Here is a 12433-nt window from a genome sequence, read left to right as displayed (position 1 = left end):
ATGTGGACAATTTAACCGAGACTGCCTTGTTACTATTTAGTCGGTAGCTTTGACGAGGTGGTCGCCAGTGTAACCAAATTAATTTCGTATAGAACCTTCCAAACAATATGTTTCAAAACTCGATGTTTATCTTCCTTCCTATCCATTACTATGAAAGAGAAGCAAAAGGTTCAAACACAAAAGATTCACTTGTTCATGTTCGATAAAAAAATGACAAAAAATGAATATAATGCCTTAAATCAACAGTTATAAATCTTTGCAGACCTTCAGAATAAGGAATAAGCATTTAGCTATTAAATATAAACTATAATTTTATGCCAACAACCTCGAACGCAGATATTTAAACCAGCCGCATGTTCAAACTAACAACAAACTGCCCTACGGAAAACGCGCTGCACCGGTAGGATTGTGACAGAAAATCGATACAATTTTGAAGCATTTGAATAATCTGGATCTGCAGGATCTAAAAAATGTGGGAAAATTCTAGATTGCCATGATGTACGGAATCAAAATTATCTGAAGGTAACAGTTTAGGTCATGACAATTATCTCAATCGGAGAAACTGAATCAGTTTCAGAATCTTCTATATAATAATAATGAGTTGAGACTTCCTTCCTGACGATTTAACTCGCGAACGGGTTGACCGATCTGCAATATTTTTTCCCTAATCGATTCTTTTTGGGATCCGCAAGGTTTGTATATACAAAAAGTTGGTCAATTTAAAGGGGGAAATGTAAATAATGCGTAGTACGTAGTGCGTATAAGGACGAAACACAACACTGCCTAATTTGGTAATGGAGCATAATACCCCCACAGTATTGTGAAATGTCATTTGAATAATTCATCCAAAAGTTATTCCACGTTACAGATTTAGAGCATCGAAGCGTGCGAAAAAAAAATATCCGTAATTTTTATGACATCTGTGACTCTCTGCTTAAATTAAAAATAATTAATTTGAGGAAAAGTATTTGAAGAGTGAAGTAAGCCAGTAAGCTGAATATAATAAAAATATAAATAAAATTGCGATATACAACGCCACCACTTGTAACCGTCACACTAAAGTGTGCGTATTCACCATCTGCTTCTGGTCGGATTTGTACTACCGAAGCTGAACGTTAAGGAAGCCGCAATGATACATCCATGGTTCAGAGCCTTAAGGGAATTAGAAGCAAGCCAGAGAGGGTGAATTCCCCATGTTGCAGACTGAGGATCGCGGTGGCAAGCATGTAGGGTTAAATCATAGTTGGAGAGGCCATCTAACAACGCGTTGCATGTCCTATAAAGCCGATTTACAGCTGGTTGTTGGTGCTACATGTCGTGACCCGAGCGATTTGGTGAGATTGTTTCAAGAAAACTATTTTGAGCTTTTTAGTGGAATGTCTTCACTTGTCGTAAGACGAGTTTGTACAATCCCATTTAATTCCACCACCTAATTGTACCTTGACAGATACGTATTTCGACCTCAACAGTAAGGTCGTCTTCAGTGTCTCGTACTTGACTCGGCTCGAGTCCACCCTTGGTCCATGGGCTCGCCTTATGACAAGTGAGATTGTTTCAATTTATTTGCACTCTAATTTCAATTCAAAAACTAAATATGCGCTGGATTGGATTATACGGTAAGATGTTTATGGATCCACCATTCAGTTTTTTTTTTTAAATTTTATTTAAGTGTTTTTTTCTAAATTCTAGATTAAACTCAACACTACCATTATCCAATTAATGTTGCTAGCAAAACCAAGCGGGAATTATAAGTTAAAGTGATCTTGGACTGGTCATGAAATATCAGGCAGTCTGAAATAGGTTATTTGACCTGCAATAGAGCTAATACTTTCCAACTCCCAAACTAAATCTGACTGTAATATCACAGACAAACAGACATAACACATTGAACATCCACTCATCACATTCATCGTCGTGCAAACACTAACGGCATCTGTTGTTTTCACACAGATAGGCAAATCGCGAATTAGATGGCGGTAATAAGCAAACGTCAAACTCACCTTCCCCTCGGATATGTTACCTTGCCGCGGTGGGTCGGCTTACGCCATTAGCACTGAGATGGCAACCAAAGACATATCCTGTCGTGGTGGTATCACATGTTGACTATTTTTGTTTGGTGCCGCGTTACATATCTGGCATTGACGCACTAATTTACGGCATTTGCATGTGATCCAACGGACATCGTGTCTTGGAGCCTTGAATGGTAGTGCAGTCAGGCAGAGGCCTTTTTCATCTGTGTGATGTGAGTTCTCTTCTTTTCGGCAACACTTTTCTGATGGGTTCCCTCTGAGCCCACGCTTACATTTAGCTAGCTAGGCATTTATTGAAAAACAATGTTCGTAGGGAATCGACTGCTGGATTAACTGAGTAGAAGTTTTTTCAAAACTAGAAACGTGGTGCCAGTTTTATTTTGTTATGCCTCACTTCGAAGAGCAATAATAAAAAATACCACACATTATAATGATGGTATATGAACAATCTTATAACGGCTTCATTCTCGATAATTTTTACAAACAGATAGGCAATAGGCGTGATGAAGCTTTAGCTTGCCACCGAAAAGTGAATCCTATACCTGACATTGATTAGAACTTAATAGATAATCACCGTAATTAATCAACGATAAAGCTACTTGTTAGAACAGTTTAAAGCTATAGGCAACCTTGACAAAAAAATATAATGGAACAAACTAAGTTCTTTAGCAGTTTCCACTTTTACATTATACAACTTACATTGAGTTTGTAGTGTCGACACAGCTTAAAAACATTGACGAAACAATGACTTAGGTAAACAAAGTGATTTGACGAACGCATAACCTACACTCAGAGCAAACAAAGTCAATTAATTTTCATTCTGCATAAATAAAAGTAAAAAAATAGAACACTAATTCGCAATATTTTGTTTTATATTTTCAATGTGGTCACAAAAAGCTAACACATTAAATAACTTATAATTGTACTATATGACTAAGTGGCCTTCAAACCACATCAGATGCTCCTAAGGCAAAAAAAGAAGACATTGCATTTTAAACATTGCTTTTAATAACTAGAAAAACGTTGTATTAGAAATCTTGAAATTATCATTTTAGCCTTTGATCATTGACTAGTTTGCATTCAATTACATTTTGCATTAGTGTCGAGTCGATTCCAAATCCGAACCTCACCTCACCCCATCCTTATCCTACCCCATGGCGTTCAAGTGGTCTGCACGGACTCTTCTGCCATTACCCTCTCTATTATCGGCTTTGGATTGACTTGCGCTCTCATTGCCCCACCAAACGCTGCAAAATGAAAATGAAAATGAAATAAGCAAACGTCAAACTCGAGCAAATCCGATGGGCGCGCCACGAGTGATCGATTGGCCAACTAATGATTATTTAAACTGACCAGTAAATCAGTGAACGATGAAAATCTCACAAGTGTTATGTCTGTTTGTCTGTGGTAATACAGTCAGCTTTTTTCCATAACATCAAATAAATCGCTGCATCACAATCGCCATTACATTACCTGATGTAAGATCAAAACACAATCGGTGGAGCATTTCCCACCGAAATGCTCATGGGGATATTTTCGTACAGCTAAGTTTAACTCTTTAAAATGCATCATCAGCATCAGTGTCCCCCGTATTTGAAGATTTTTGAAGGAATTTATCAATATTATAATATTTATTTTCATTTTTTATGGAGTATCACCGAGCTCAACTGTAGGGCCGTCTTCAGTGTCTCGTTCTTTCGCATTTCGAGTAGGAGTGGAGGACGTACAGCCATGGACTGTGCTAAATGGAGACGACTGTTATATACTGCAGAGGCCATTCCGGCCTTAAGCTGAATAAATGATAAATATGGGAGAACGGGGCTGGTTAGCCGAAGGGCCGAGTGGCTTTTGTGAAAATGCTTTAAGGCGCATTACAGTGATCTTGGTGGGGTATTAGGTCGCTCACGTACGGATATAAATTAAGATAGGTGTTTCCGTGTTGCGCAGGACCACGTTTTTTGCTACAGTCGAACCTCCATGAGTCGATGTTCTATGACTCGATATCGACTCATGGAAGCAATTTATGTCATATAACATATTTTCTGGGTTACTGTTGTCATTCCACTCATCAACAAACGCCTACTGCAATCTTCTACACATTCATACGATATTATGGTACGTACCCATGGTCAAGCAGTTTGACGAACATTAACTGCACCCCTCGTTTTGTCAAGCATCGGCCATGTCCATGACCATGACCTCACTCATAAAATCACTCATATAATCTGTTGTAGTACATTTATGAACGAATATTACCATTACAATTCATAATTAGTTCTCCATCATTGAGCTCCATTGGAAAAATTAGCAAAATCCCTTCATATTCACTCAAATTTAACGATTTGCTATTCTTCTATCAGATCCGTAAGATTGTAGTTCAATCCATTAAGAAAAAACAAACAAACATGCGTTCACCATCATTTTACGTGCAATTGAGTCATTTTAGACCAACATTCGGGCGTTTTGCCCCTATTTTTGAAACATTTTTTAAATGCGTTAGAAAGTCATGAAAACCTTATTGTTTTGAATAGGAGATCATTGTGAAATGTAGCTGGGTTTGTAAATTTTGCACCTATATGTGTTGATTATGGTTGGGTATTTTTTTGTTTATATGGGCGAAAACATCGAAAAAGCTTACCCTAGTAGCACAGTTCAGATCGATTTGGTTGTAGAAACTCCAATGTGACTGGATTTGATCGCATATGAGTCGCAGTGACTGTTATGTGACAAGTGTAGTACTCGGGTAAGGGGTGCATTTTGGTGCGTTCTCCCCTTCTACAAACCGCAACACGAACCGACGCGCCAACCGGAACACCAACCATGAAAAAATATATGGGGGTTTGCACGGACAGATAAATCAACCCAAACTTTGAGTTCAATATACGCACTGATGAGAATATTGCAGAAAAAATTTACCCAAAATTGGGTAGTTTTCCCTTTCTTTCCCATGATTGCTATCAAAACTAGAGCAAGATGCAAACACCTCACCGAGGTCGCTCAGCCCAATAACCCAAATTTGAGCAAATTCAATATTCTCTATTATGGGTTGATTAAGGTCCGCTTTGGATAAATTAAACTCAGCTTTGGGTAAATTGTTTACATGGGACCTAGTGCCAGAAAAGTCATTTTACTCACATTTGGGTTATTGGCCCAAACCACGGTTTTGAGTGCAAACAACCCACTTTTGGGTAGTTTTGGTTTTCAGTGTGTGCGACTTCACTACAAACGCTCAAGCATGTTCGGCGAACTTTGATTCCGCCCCCGACAGCTCAAACCAAAATCAAACCGTTTTAATTTTTTTCAACCGAGCCACCAACTGTCAAATGGTTGTTCGAACAACTTCACACACGGTCAGACAAAGCAGCAACCGAGGCATTTTCTTGGGGGTGGAGTCAATGTTCGTCAAACTGCTTGACTGGTGTGTAAGCTGCATTAGAATGAAGACTATAAAATATAATTAAGTATACGTGTTCAAATATATGGCGTATTATATCATCTAATATATTTTCTCAACTCTACAATGGTAAAGTCATATTTGTAACACGAAACATAAACGTGGTAAGCTGGAAAGGGTATTCAAAATCCTACAAAATGGTATAAATGTTTCCAGGGTAAATCACTTTTGTATTTGTAAATCGTGATTGTTCTCGAAAACATCCAGTGGGGTAGGTTGGCCGATTTTGTTGAAATAAGTGAAACACATCAAATGAACTAGTGGAAAATATTTAGAAAAGGGAAAAAAGGTAGAATTTTCCGCCGCATTTGTTCGTTTATAACTTTATTTCCAATTTGTTTTCATCGATAAAATTATGTCACAGATGTGCCCAACACTTGTATAATTATGATAGTGAAAATGGTTTTTCGAAAAGTCTATCCAAAATGAGTACAGCAGACATTTCAAAAGCAAAATTCGGCCACCAGCCCCGGGCTCCCCTACTAACTTGTCTTTATGACAAGTAAAGGCATCCCGATAAAAAGCTCCAAAAATCATTTCTCTCTGAATTGAAACCCTGGGAGAGGTGTAATGTTTTTCTTGGCAACTAACTTAATTTCAGAAAAATTATGTGAGCTCTTTATGTGGAAAGTCTTCAACTGTCAAGATGAGTTTAGTTTTTTCCAAAGTACAAAGTTGAGTCAAGTACGAGACACTGAAGACGGCCTCCCAGTTGAGGTCGAAATACTTATCTGTAAAAATAACAAAACGTAGTGCAATTAAATGGAAAGAACTAAACTCGTCTTAGACAGTTTATTTAATTTATTAAAACTATATGTATTATCGACAACTTTTGAATCACTGATAATAGTCAGTTTTCAGTATGAACCTTTTGATTTAACAATACAAACCTTTTATTTTTATTAATACTTGCCTGTGTACTTCTCACTTACTTACCCAAACTTCTTCGATCAGTGCCATATATGAATATTTCAATGATTTGAAGCGAACTTGCTACTTAATCAATAGAAGCAGCAAGGCATACAGCAGGAACAAAATCAGAAACTATTGTGTCATCATTATTATATTAAACGTATTTTTTCGAAAGTATGAATTTACTCATATGTGCGAGAAAAAACAAGAGCAACAAATGAAGTTGAAGAGTAGCAGATTGGTCAATTCTGAGTGATCTAACCAATTGAAACAGTGGTCACATTTGAATAGAACATAGACAAAATTTGATTGGTTGTTCAGTAACCATCAAACCCAGACAAATATCTTAAAACCTTTTGCGAAAAATAAATCATCGAGCAAAGATCGATATCGCTCAAAAAACAATTTGTCAAAATGTAAAACGCGAAGTAGCTCCGCGATTGACCATCTTAAGCAAAATCGAGTTCAGTATTAAATCGGTGAACGGTGTCAATTATGGAAGTTTTATATCTGTTAGTCTGTGTATCAATCATTCGTTCGTTAGAGCGTGTTTGGATGGAAAACTTTTGTAGTCATTGGACTAACGGTCGTTATGGACTGAATGATTTGCTCCATAAAGATAAATAGAGACATTGGTAAGCGTTACCCGTATCTCAGTAGAAAATATCGTATTGTGTCTTGCAACAAAATGTCAACTTGCGTAATTCCAATTTCCAATGCTCTCATAGATGTGTAAAATATATCTGCAATGCAAGTAGCACGTGATATTGAAACATTCACTGCCACCATCGACCATCGTGTCAAAATTTTCAATGATATCAAAGTGACTTTTCCTGGAGGCATGTTTTTCTTATATGGCGTTTATTTTTGGTAGCGACTGAAAATAAACGCGATTAGAATCATAAGGGCGTAACTGTGTTGATCGATTTTTCTTCATCGATTTTATATTCCATAAAGGCATGTGGGTGGACATTATATATCAAGCGAAATGTTTTACTTCCTGCTCCTTAGAACAGCTGTGGAAAGCACAATAAAATTTGTTATTATCCTCAAAATTGATTAATCCATAATAGGAACGCATGTACCAATTGTGGCACTATTCTTAATTTTGATTCCTTATTTGGCAAATCCCATTGTTTTATTATGGGATTGGCCAAATTGGGACCACTAGTGCGACAACTGGTGCAAAGGACGTTAAAAATTAAGCAAAATCAATTTTTACAATTATGCTTTGCTTGTTTTGGAGGAAATCAAAGGTGTTATCGTGTCATATGAATATGCTTTATCGATATGAACTTGGTTTGCGTTGATTTGATTGGTCATTTTGCATATAAAGCACTAGTGCGACAACTGGTGCTATAGCCACAACTGGTACACCTAGCCTACGAAGAGAAGTCGGTCAACGCATTTACGCCCCTATGATTCTAAGCACGATATTTTTATGCGCGGTACAATACATAGTTGAAAAATAAAATTCAGACCTATATCTTCATTCAGTTCATTCGAGAGGTGCTCTATTTTTTGTTCCTTGATTTTTATCGCGATTGTATGCATTTTAACTTTAAATATTAAATTTTCAGCGCAATATGTCTCAAGACACATCCTGACACTAATAGAATTACTTTTCAATCTGCTTGATGAAGCTACGTTGTAATGATTTTGCACTTAACATAGGAGATATGCCATTTTGTACATAAAAATGAGAAACAAATTATGCGTAGAATGCATTAAATGTTTGATGAAAATAATTCAGAAAGCAAAAACATGCAATCAAATGAATTACCAATTTAAACAGAAGATATTGAAACAAAACAAACAAACCAAAGAACTTAAGAAATCATGTAACAACAACCACAACAACATAAAGCAAAAAAAAGTGGGAGGCCAAAATAGAAACAAGACACCCGTTGGTAGTTTTGTTTTTTTTTCTCCAGTTATCGGACAGTTAATGTTGTTCCATTTTTATTTAGCTGTTTTTTTCCATACTTTGTTGTTGTTATAATACATGAAAAATCGTGAGTTGTGTATTTTTTGTGAACGCCATAAATTAAAAAATATTCCTTGTTACAATTCTTCACAGAATATGTAGCGCTAGCATTCATTTTGTTCTTTTCGCTTACTTGCTCTTTTGTCCAGCCCTCCTTATACAGCAGAGTGCAAGAAGGATGGATTATTTTTCCTAGTAAAAACTTTTTCCTTCAGTTTATGCGCGTTCCGTTCTTCCTCTATGCTTTGCTGATGGTTGCATTGTTTTTAGTTTTGTAGAGTAATAATTTCCATATGATGTTGCTTTTGCCGCAGAGCGATGGCAGTGCTCTGCGCTGAGATGTTCGGATTCGCCTATCGGTTGATGGTCGAGACGAATTGTGATTGATGTTGTTGTAGTTGTTGTTTGTTCTTCCTTTTTTCGTTTGTCGCGTAGTGATTGAATGCGCAAAAACTGTTTGTACGCTTCTTTTGAATGGTTTGCAAATTACAGTTAAAGAGTTTCTCCTTACACTTGGATAATTACATTTTGTTGTAAAAAGGATCCGATTGGAAAGTGGTTTTTACGCGGATCGCGCACGGTCGCTGGTCCAAAAAAGCGATTGCACGTGGCGAGTCCAGAGTGTGAATCACAAAAACTTCAATTGGGATGTGTACATTTATAGAAGAGTGTTGGTTTTACCATTTCTTTTTTTGTCTTCTTCCGCCGATTAGCGGTTTGTTTGTTTTGTCTTAATTCTTCGTATTAGAGGGGACACAGAGGCATAGAATAATACAATTCGGTTTCTTTTTTATGCTTTTTTCATTACGTTTTTTAAGAATAAACGATTTTTTGTGAGTAAACATCGTGTGAAAGCTGAAAATTTTCGAAGATGAAAATGAAACCAATCCGCGGAAGAAACCGCCTTCTTCCCTATTCTTCCGACGACACGAAAACAATATCAACCCAGAATTGTCACTTGCTGCTGGTTGCACAAATCAGCGCCCTTTGGCGCCCACAAAAAAAGCTGGGCGCCATAAGAGAGCTGCCAAACAGAAACAAAAAAATGCTCGTGTTTTTGTGTTCGTACCGTGTCGCTCTGTTTGACTCTGTATTTGTTGTATGATTTGCTGTAGTTTTGATGCGTAATTACAAATTACAAGCGATTTTTTAAAAACCTTTCGCTGCTTGTTTCTCTCTAGTTTCGTAAAACAAAAACAAAAAATAACAATTCTTTCTGTGAAGTGAAACTATTTATATTAACGAAGCTTTGTTTCATAATTTTTCGGGCTGTTTCCCAAATGGAAACAATTATCGGGAAGGGGGGATAAATAGAACATACATACAAACATGTATTTTGTTTCTCTCTCTTTCCACTCTAGTTGCTCTCGTCGTCGCGGTTTTTGCGATTTGCTTCGGCTGCGATGGCCCGAGATGGCGAGAGCTTCGGTTAAACTCCACAAAGAAAGTGTGTGTGTGTGTTTTTTGAGTTCTTTAGCAATTTCCTCAAGAAAATGTCTGTTTTTCCCTTTTGTTGCTCATTTAACTTTGTTTTTCCTCTGCTCTTTTTCGACTTGTTCTTTGTCTTGTTGGGTGTGGTTTTTTTCTTCTGATTCTTCTGTTTTGTTTTTAATTAATTAGTCAAAAGGAATTTCTATTATATTTAAGTGTGTGTTTTTGTTTTTGCATTAATTTTAGTTTGGTTAATTATCGCCACCCTCCTGTGGTTCATCACCGTCGCCTTGGGTGTCCGAGGTCCACAGGGTAAGGTTGTCCCTCAGCAATTGCATGATCAGGGTGGAGTCTTTGTAGGAATCCTCGTTCAGGGTGTCCAGTTCCGCAATCGCGTCATCGAACGCCTGTTCGGTTGCAGTTGGCACGGTATTGTTGGTCGAAAAAATAAAGAAGAGAACGAATGTTGTAATGATGGAATTATTCGAGTAAAAATTAGTTAGCAATAAAATAGCTTCTAAAAATGTTAATTCATTCACTTCAAAAGTAGCGTAACGGAAGATAAATGTTCAAAGTAAAATACACAGCAAGTCACATTTCAGTTTTCTTTTCATATTGAGAATTTACAACGGATTTAATTACTGCAATGCAATTTCGATATGTTAGTGCAAGCGAGTGAGGCAGGTAGAATATGAATGTTTTTTAAACGTCCGAAAGTTATCAGAAAATTTCTTAAATAGTATCACAAAATGATCGATTCTCACCTCCTTATGTCTCCCTTAATACATAAAAGTTTACTAATGTCAATCCTTTGATTTACTTAAGGTCAACTTTCCCAGAGAACCCATAATTTTAAAGCCTCTTACTATTATAAAAATCGAAATCAAAACATGGAAAAATGCTACACGTGTAAACCAAATTGAAGTATTGGCTTGATTTTTATGCAAAAACGGGCAAACGTTGGGGGAAAATCAGCCCGGTGGCATCCCTATCTCACACAATAGGTTTGTTTCGCAGCCAACATTGCGCGACCGTATCCCACTGACAGTTCTGTATCCTAATGGGAATCAAATGTGATGTTTGTAAACAAAACACATACTATCATGAATTTTACACTGAGATGTTGGCTGCAAAAACATGGCGTCGTGCCACCCACCTGGGGAAAATAAATTGCAGCGCGTTTCCAATTTTTTTCCAACTGTTAAAAATATTTAGAGGTCTAAAAAATTATGGGTTCTTTGGGAAACGTGACCTTAAGGGGGAACATAGATTGGCATCAAATCAATACATAAATCCGTATTTTTTGAATGAGTGTTTGTGGTATTTCTCGGTGTTGCACTACCACAATCACAATTTTTCGAAGGACGGAAAGAGACAGATGACACACAGCCGGTGGTAAATTATTCCAACTTTTCTAGAGCCTTAAATAAGTTAAAGAGTCATGTGAGCTAATGAAAATGTTTGACGGGAAAGGCCAATTGACTGGTGAAATATGAAATCAATCTGCATTGTTGACATTTATTGTAATTTTACAAAAGATTGTATTTCTCATCAGTATGAACCAAACATTGATGGTCGGCATGGTTATCCGTAGAAATGTGTATCTTGTCATCATGGAGAAATACATCTTCATCTTATTGGAGCAGTGCAATAAATGGGCATACAGATGGATTTCATATAAGGTACCCCGGGGCAAGTGAAAATACGGGGTAAGTGGGTACTATGGCTGCCGATTAATCGGTGAACGTTTTTAATGATAACAATGTTCTAGAAAGATGAAGCAGAATTATCAACGAATTCGCCTGACACAAAAATATTTGGAATCAAAACCATTTGCGGCACCATACTGATGGTATTGTTTAATCATTACTTTAAACTACCTGCAAAAGCTATTACTTTTATTTTAATTCAATGGATTTCCAACAAAATAGTCGTTTCTAAATTCATCATTGATGTGGAAAGTGAATATTTCGAGCAATTAAATAATTGTGTGACATCGAAAACGATTTATAAGTTTTGATTAAAGCCAAAATCTGCTATTTTCGCTTGCCCTGTAGTTTTAACATACATGGGGCAAGTGGGACATATGTGAACATCATTTTCTATAGAGTAATTTACCTGTTTTTAAATTGATGTCTAGTGAAAAATAACTTTGAAACTCATATATGATATGGATCTGAATCAAATGCAGTTGATATCATTGGTTTCATTGTTAAGAAGTACAGTTGATTTACCAAATCTGTATTTTACTTTCTGAAAATGATCTCCCTCGTGGAAAAAAACAATGGTTATAACTATGCGAAATCTTCCGTTGACAGTGCAAACAATCTATTCTACAATAGATCAACAGGTTTTGTCTTGTGTTTTGCTATTTTTAAACTTCGCATCAGATTAACAGATTTTAAGACATGAATTGGCCATTTCGTTCTATTACAAATTTACAACACTGCGCATCGCCTGAATAAAACGTTCCTTTTGAAGTTCTTATTTATGTAATAATTTGTTTTCTAAACAGAGAAATATTCATTCGAAAAGTGAACAAAGATTTACTTATCCTTTCCATCTAACACATTTGGTAAGAAAGTAAGCTAATGTAAAGCCAGGTAACACCCAATTAAA

The 12433-nt window shown here is 36.6% G+C and overlaps 1 protein-coding gene across 4 annotated transcripts in view; it reads right to left on the bottom strand.

Moving 5' to 3' along the window:
* Window positions 1–9483: 9483 nt before the first annotated feature.
* LOC134218306 (14-3-3 protein zeta) overlaps window positions 9484–12433 on the bottom strand; it is a 43783-nt gene continuing 40833 nt past the window's right edge. For all 4 annotated transcript variants that reach the window (XM_062697239.1, XM_062697238.1, XM_062697240.1 and 1 more), the window contains exon 7: window positions 9484–10221. In XM_062697239.1, coding sequence (XP_062553223.1) covers window positions 10066–10221 — 156 coding nt within the window. In that variant the 3' untranslated portion in view covers window positions 9484–10065. The remainder of the gene's footprint in view (window positions 10222–12433) is intronic.

This window comes from Armigeres subalbatus, chromosome 2 (genome assembly GCF_024139115.2).
Source record: "Armigeres subalbatus isolate Guangzhou_Male chromosome 2, GZ_Asu_2, whole genome shotgun sequence".
Taxonomy (NCBI): Eukaryota; Metazoa; Arthropoda; class Insecta; order Diptera; family Culicidae; genus Armigeres; species Armigeres subalbatus.
This window is presented reverse-complemented; position numbering and strand designations above follow the sequence as displayed.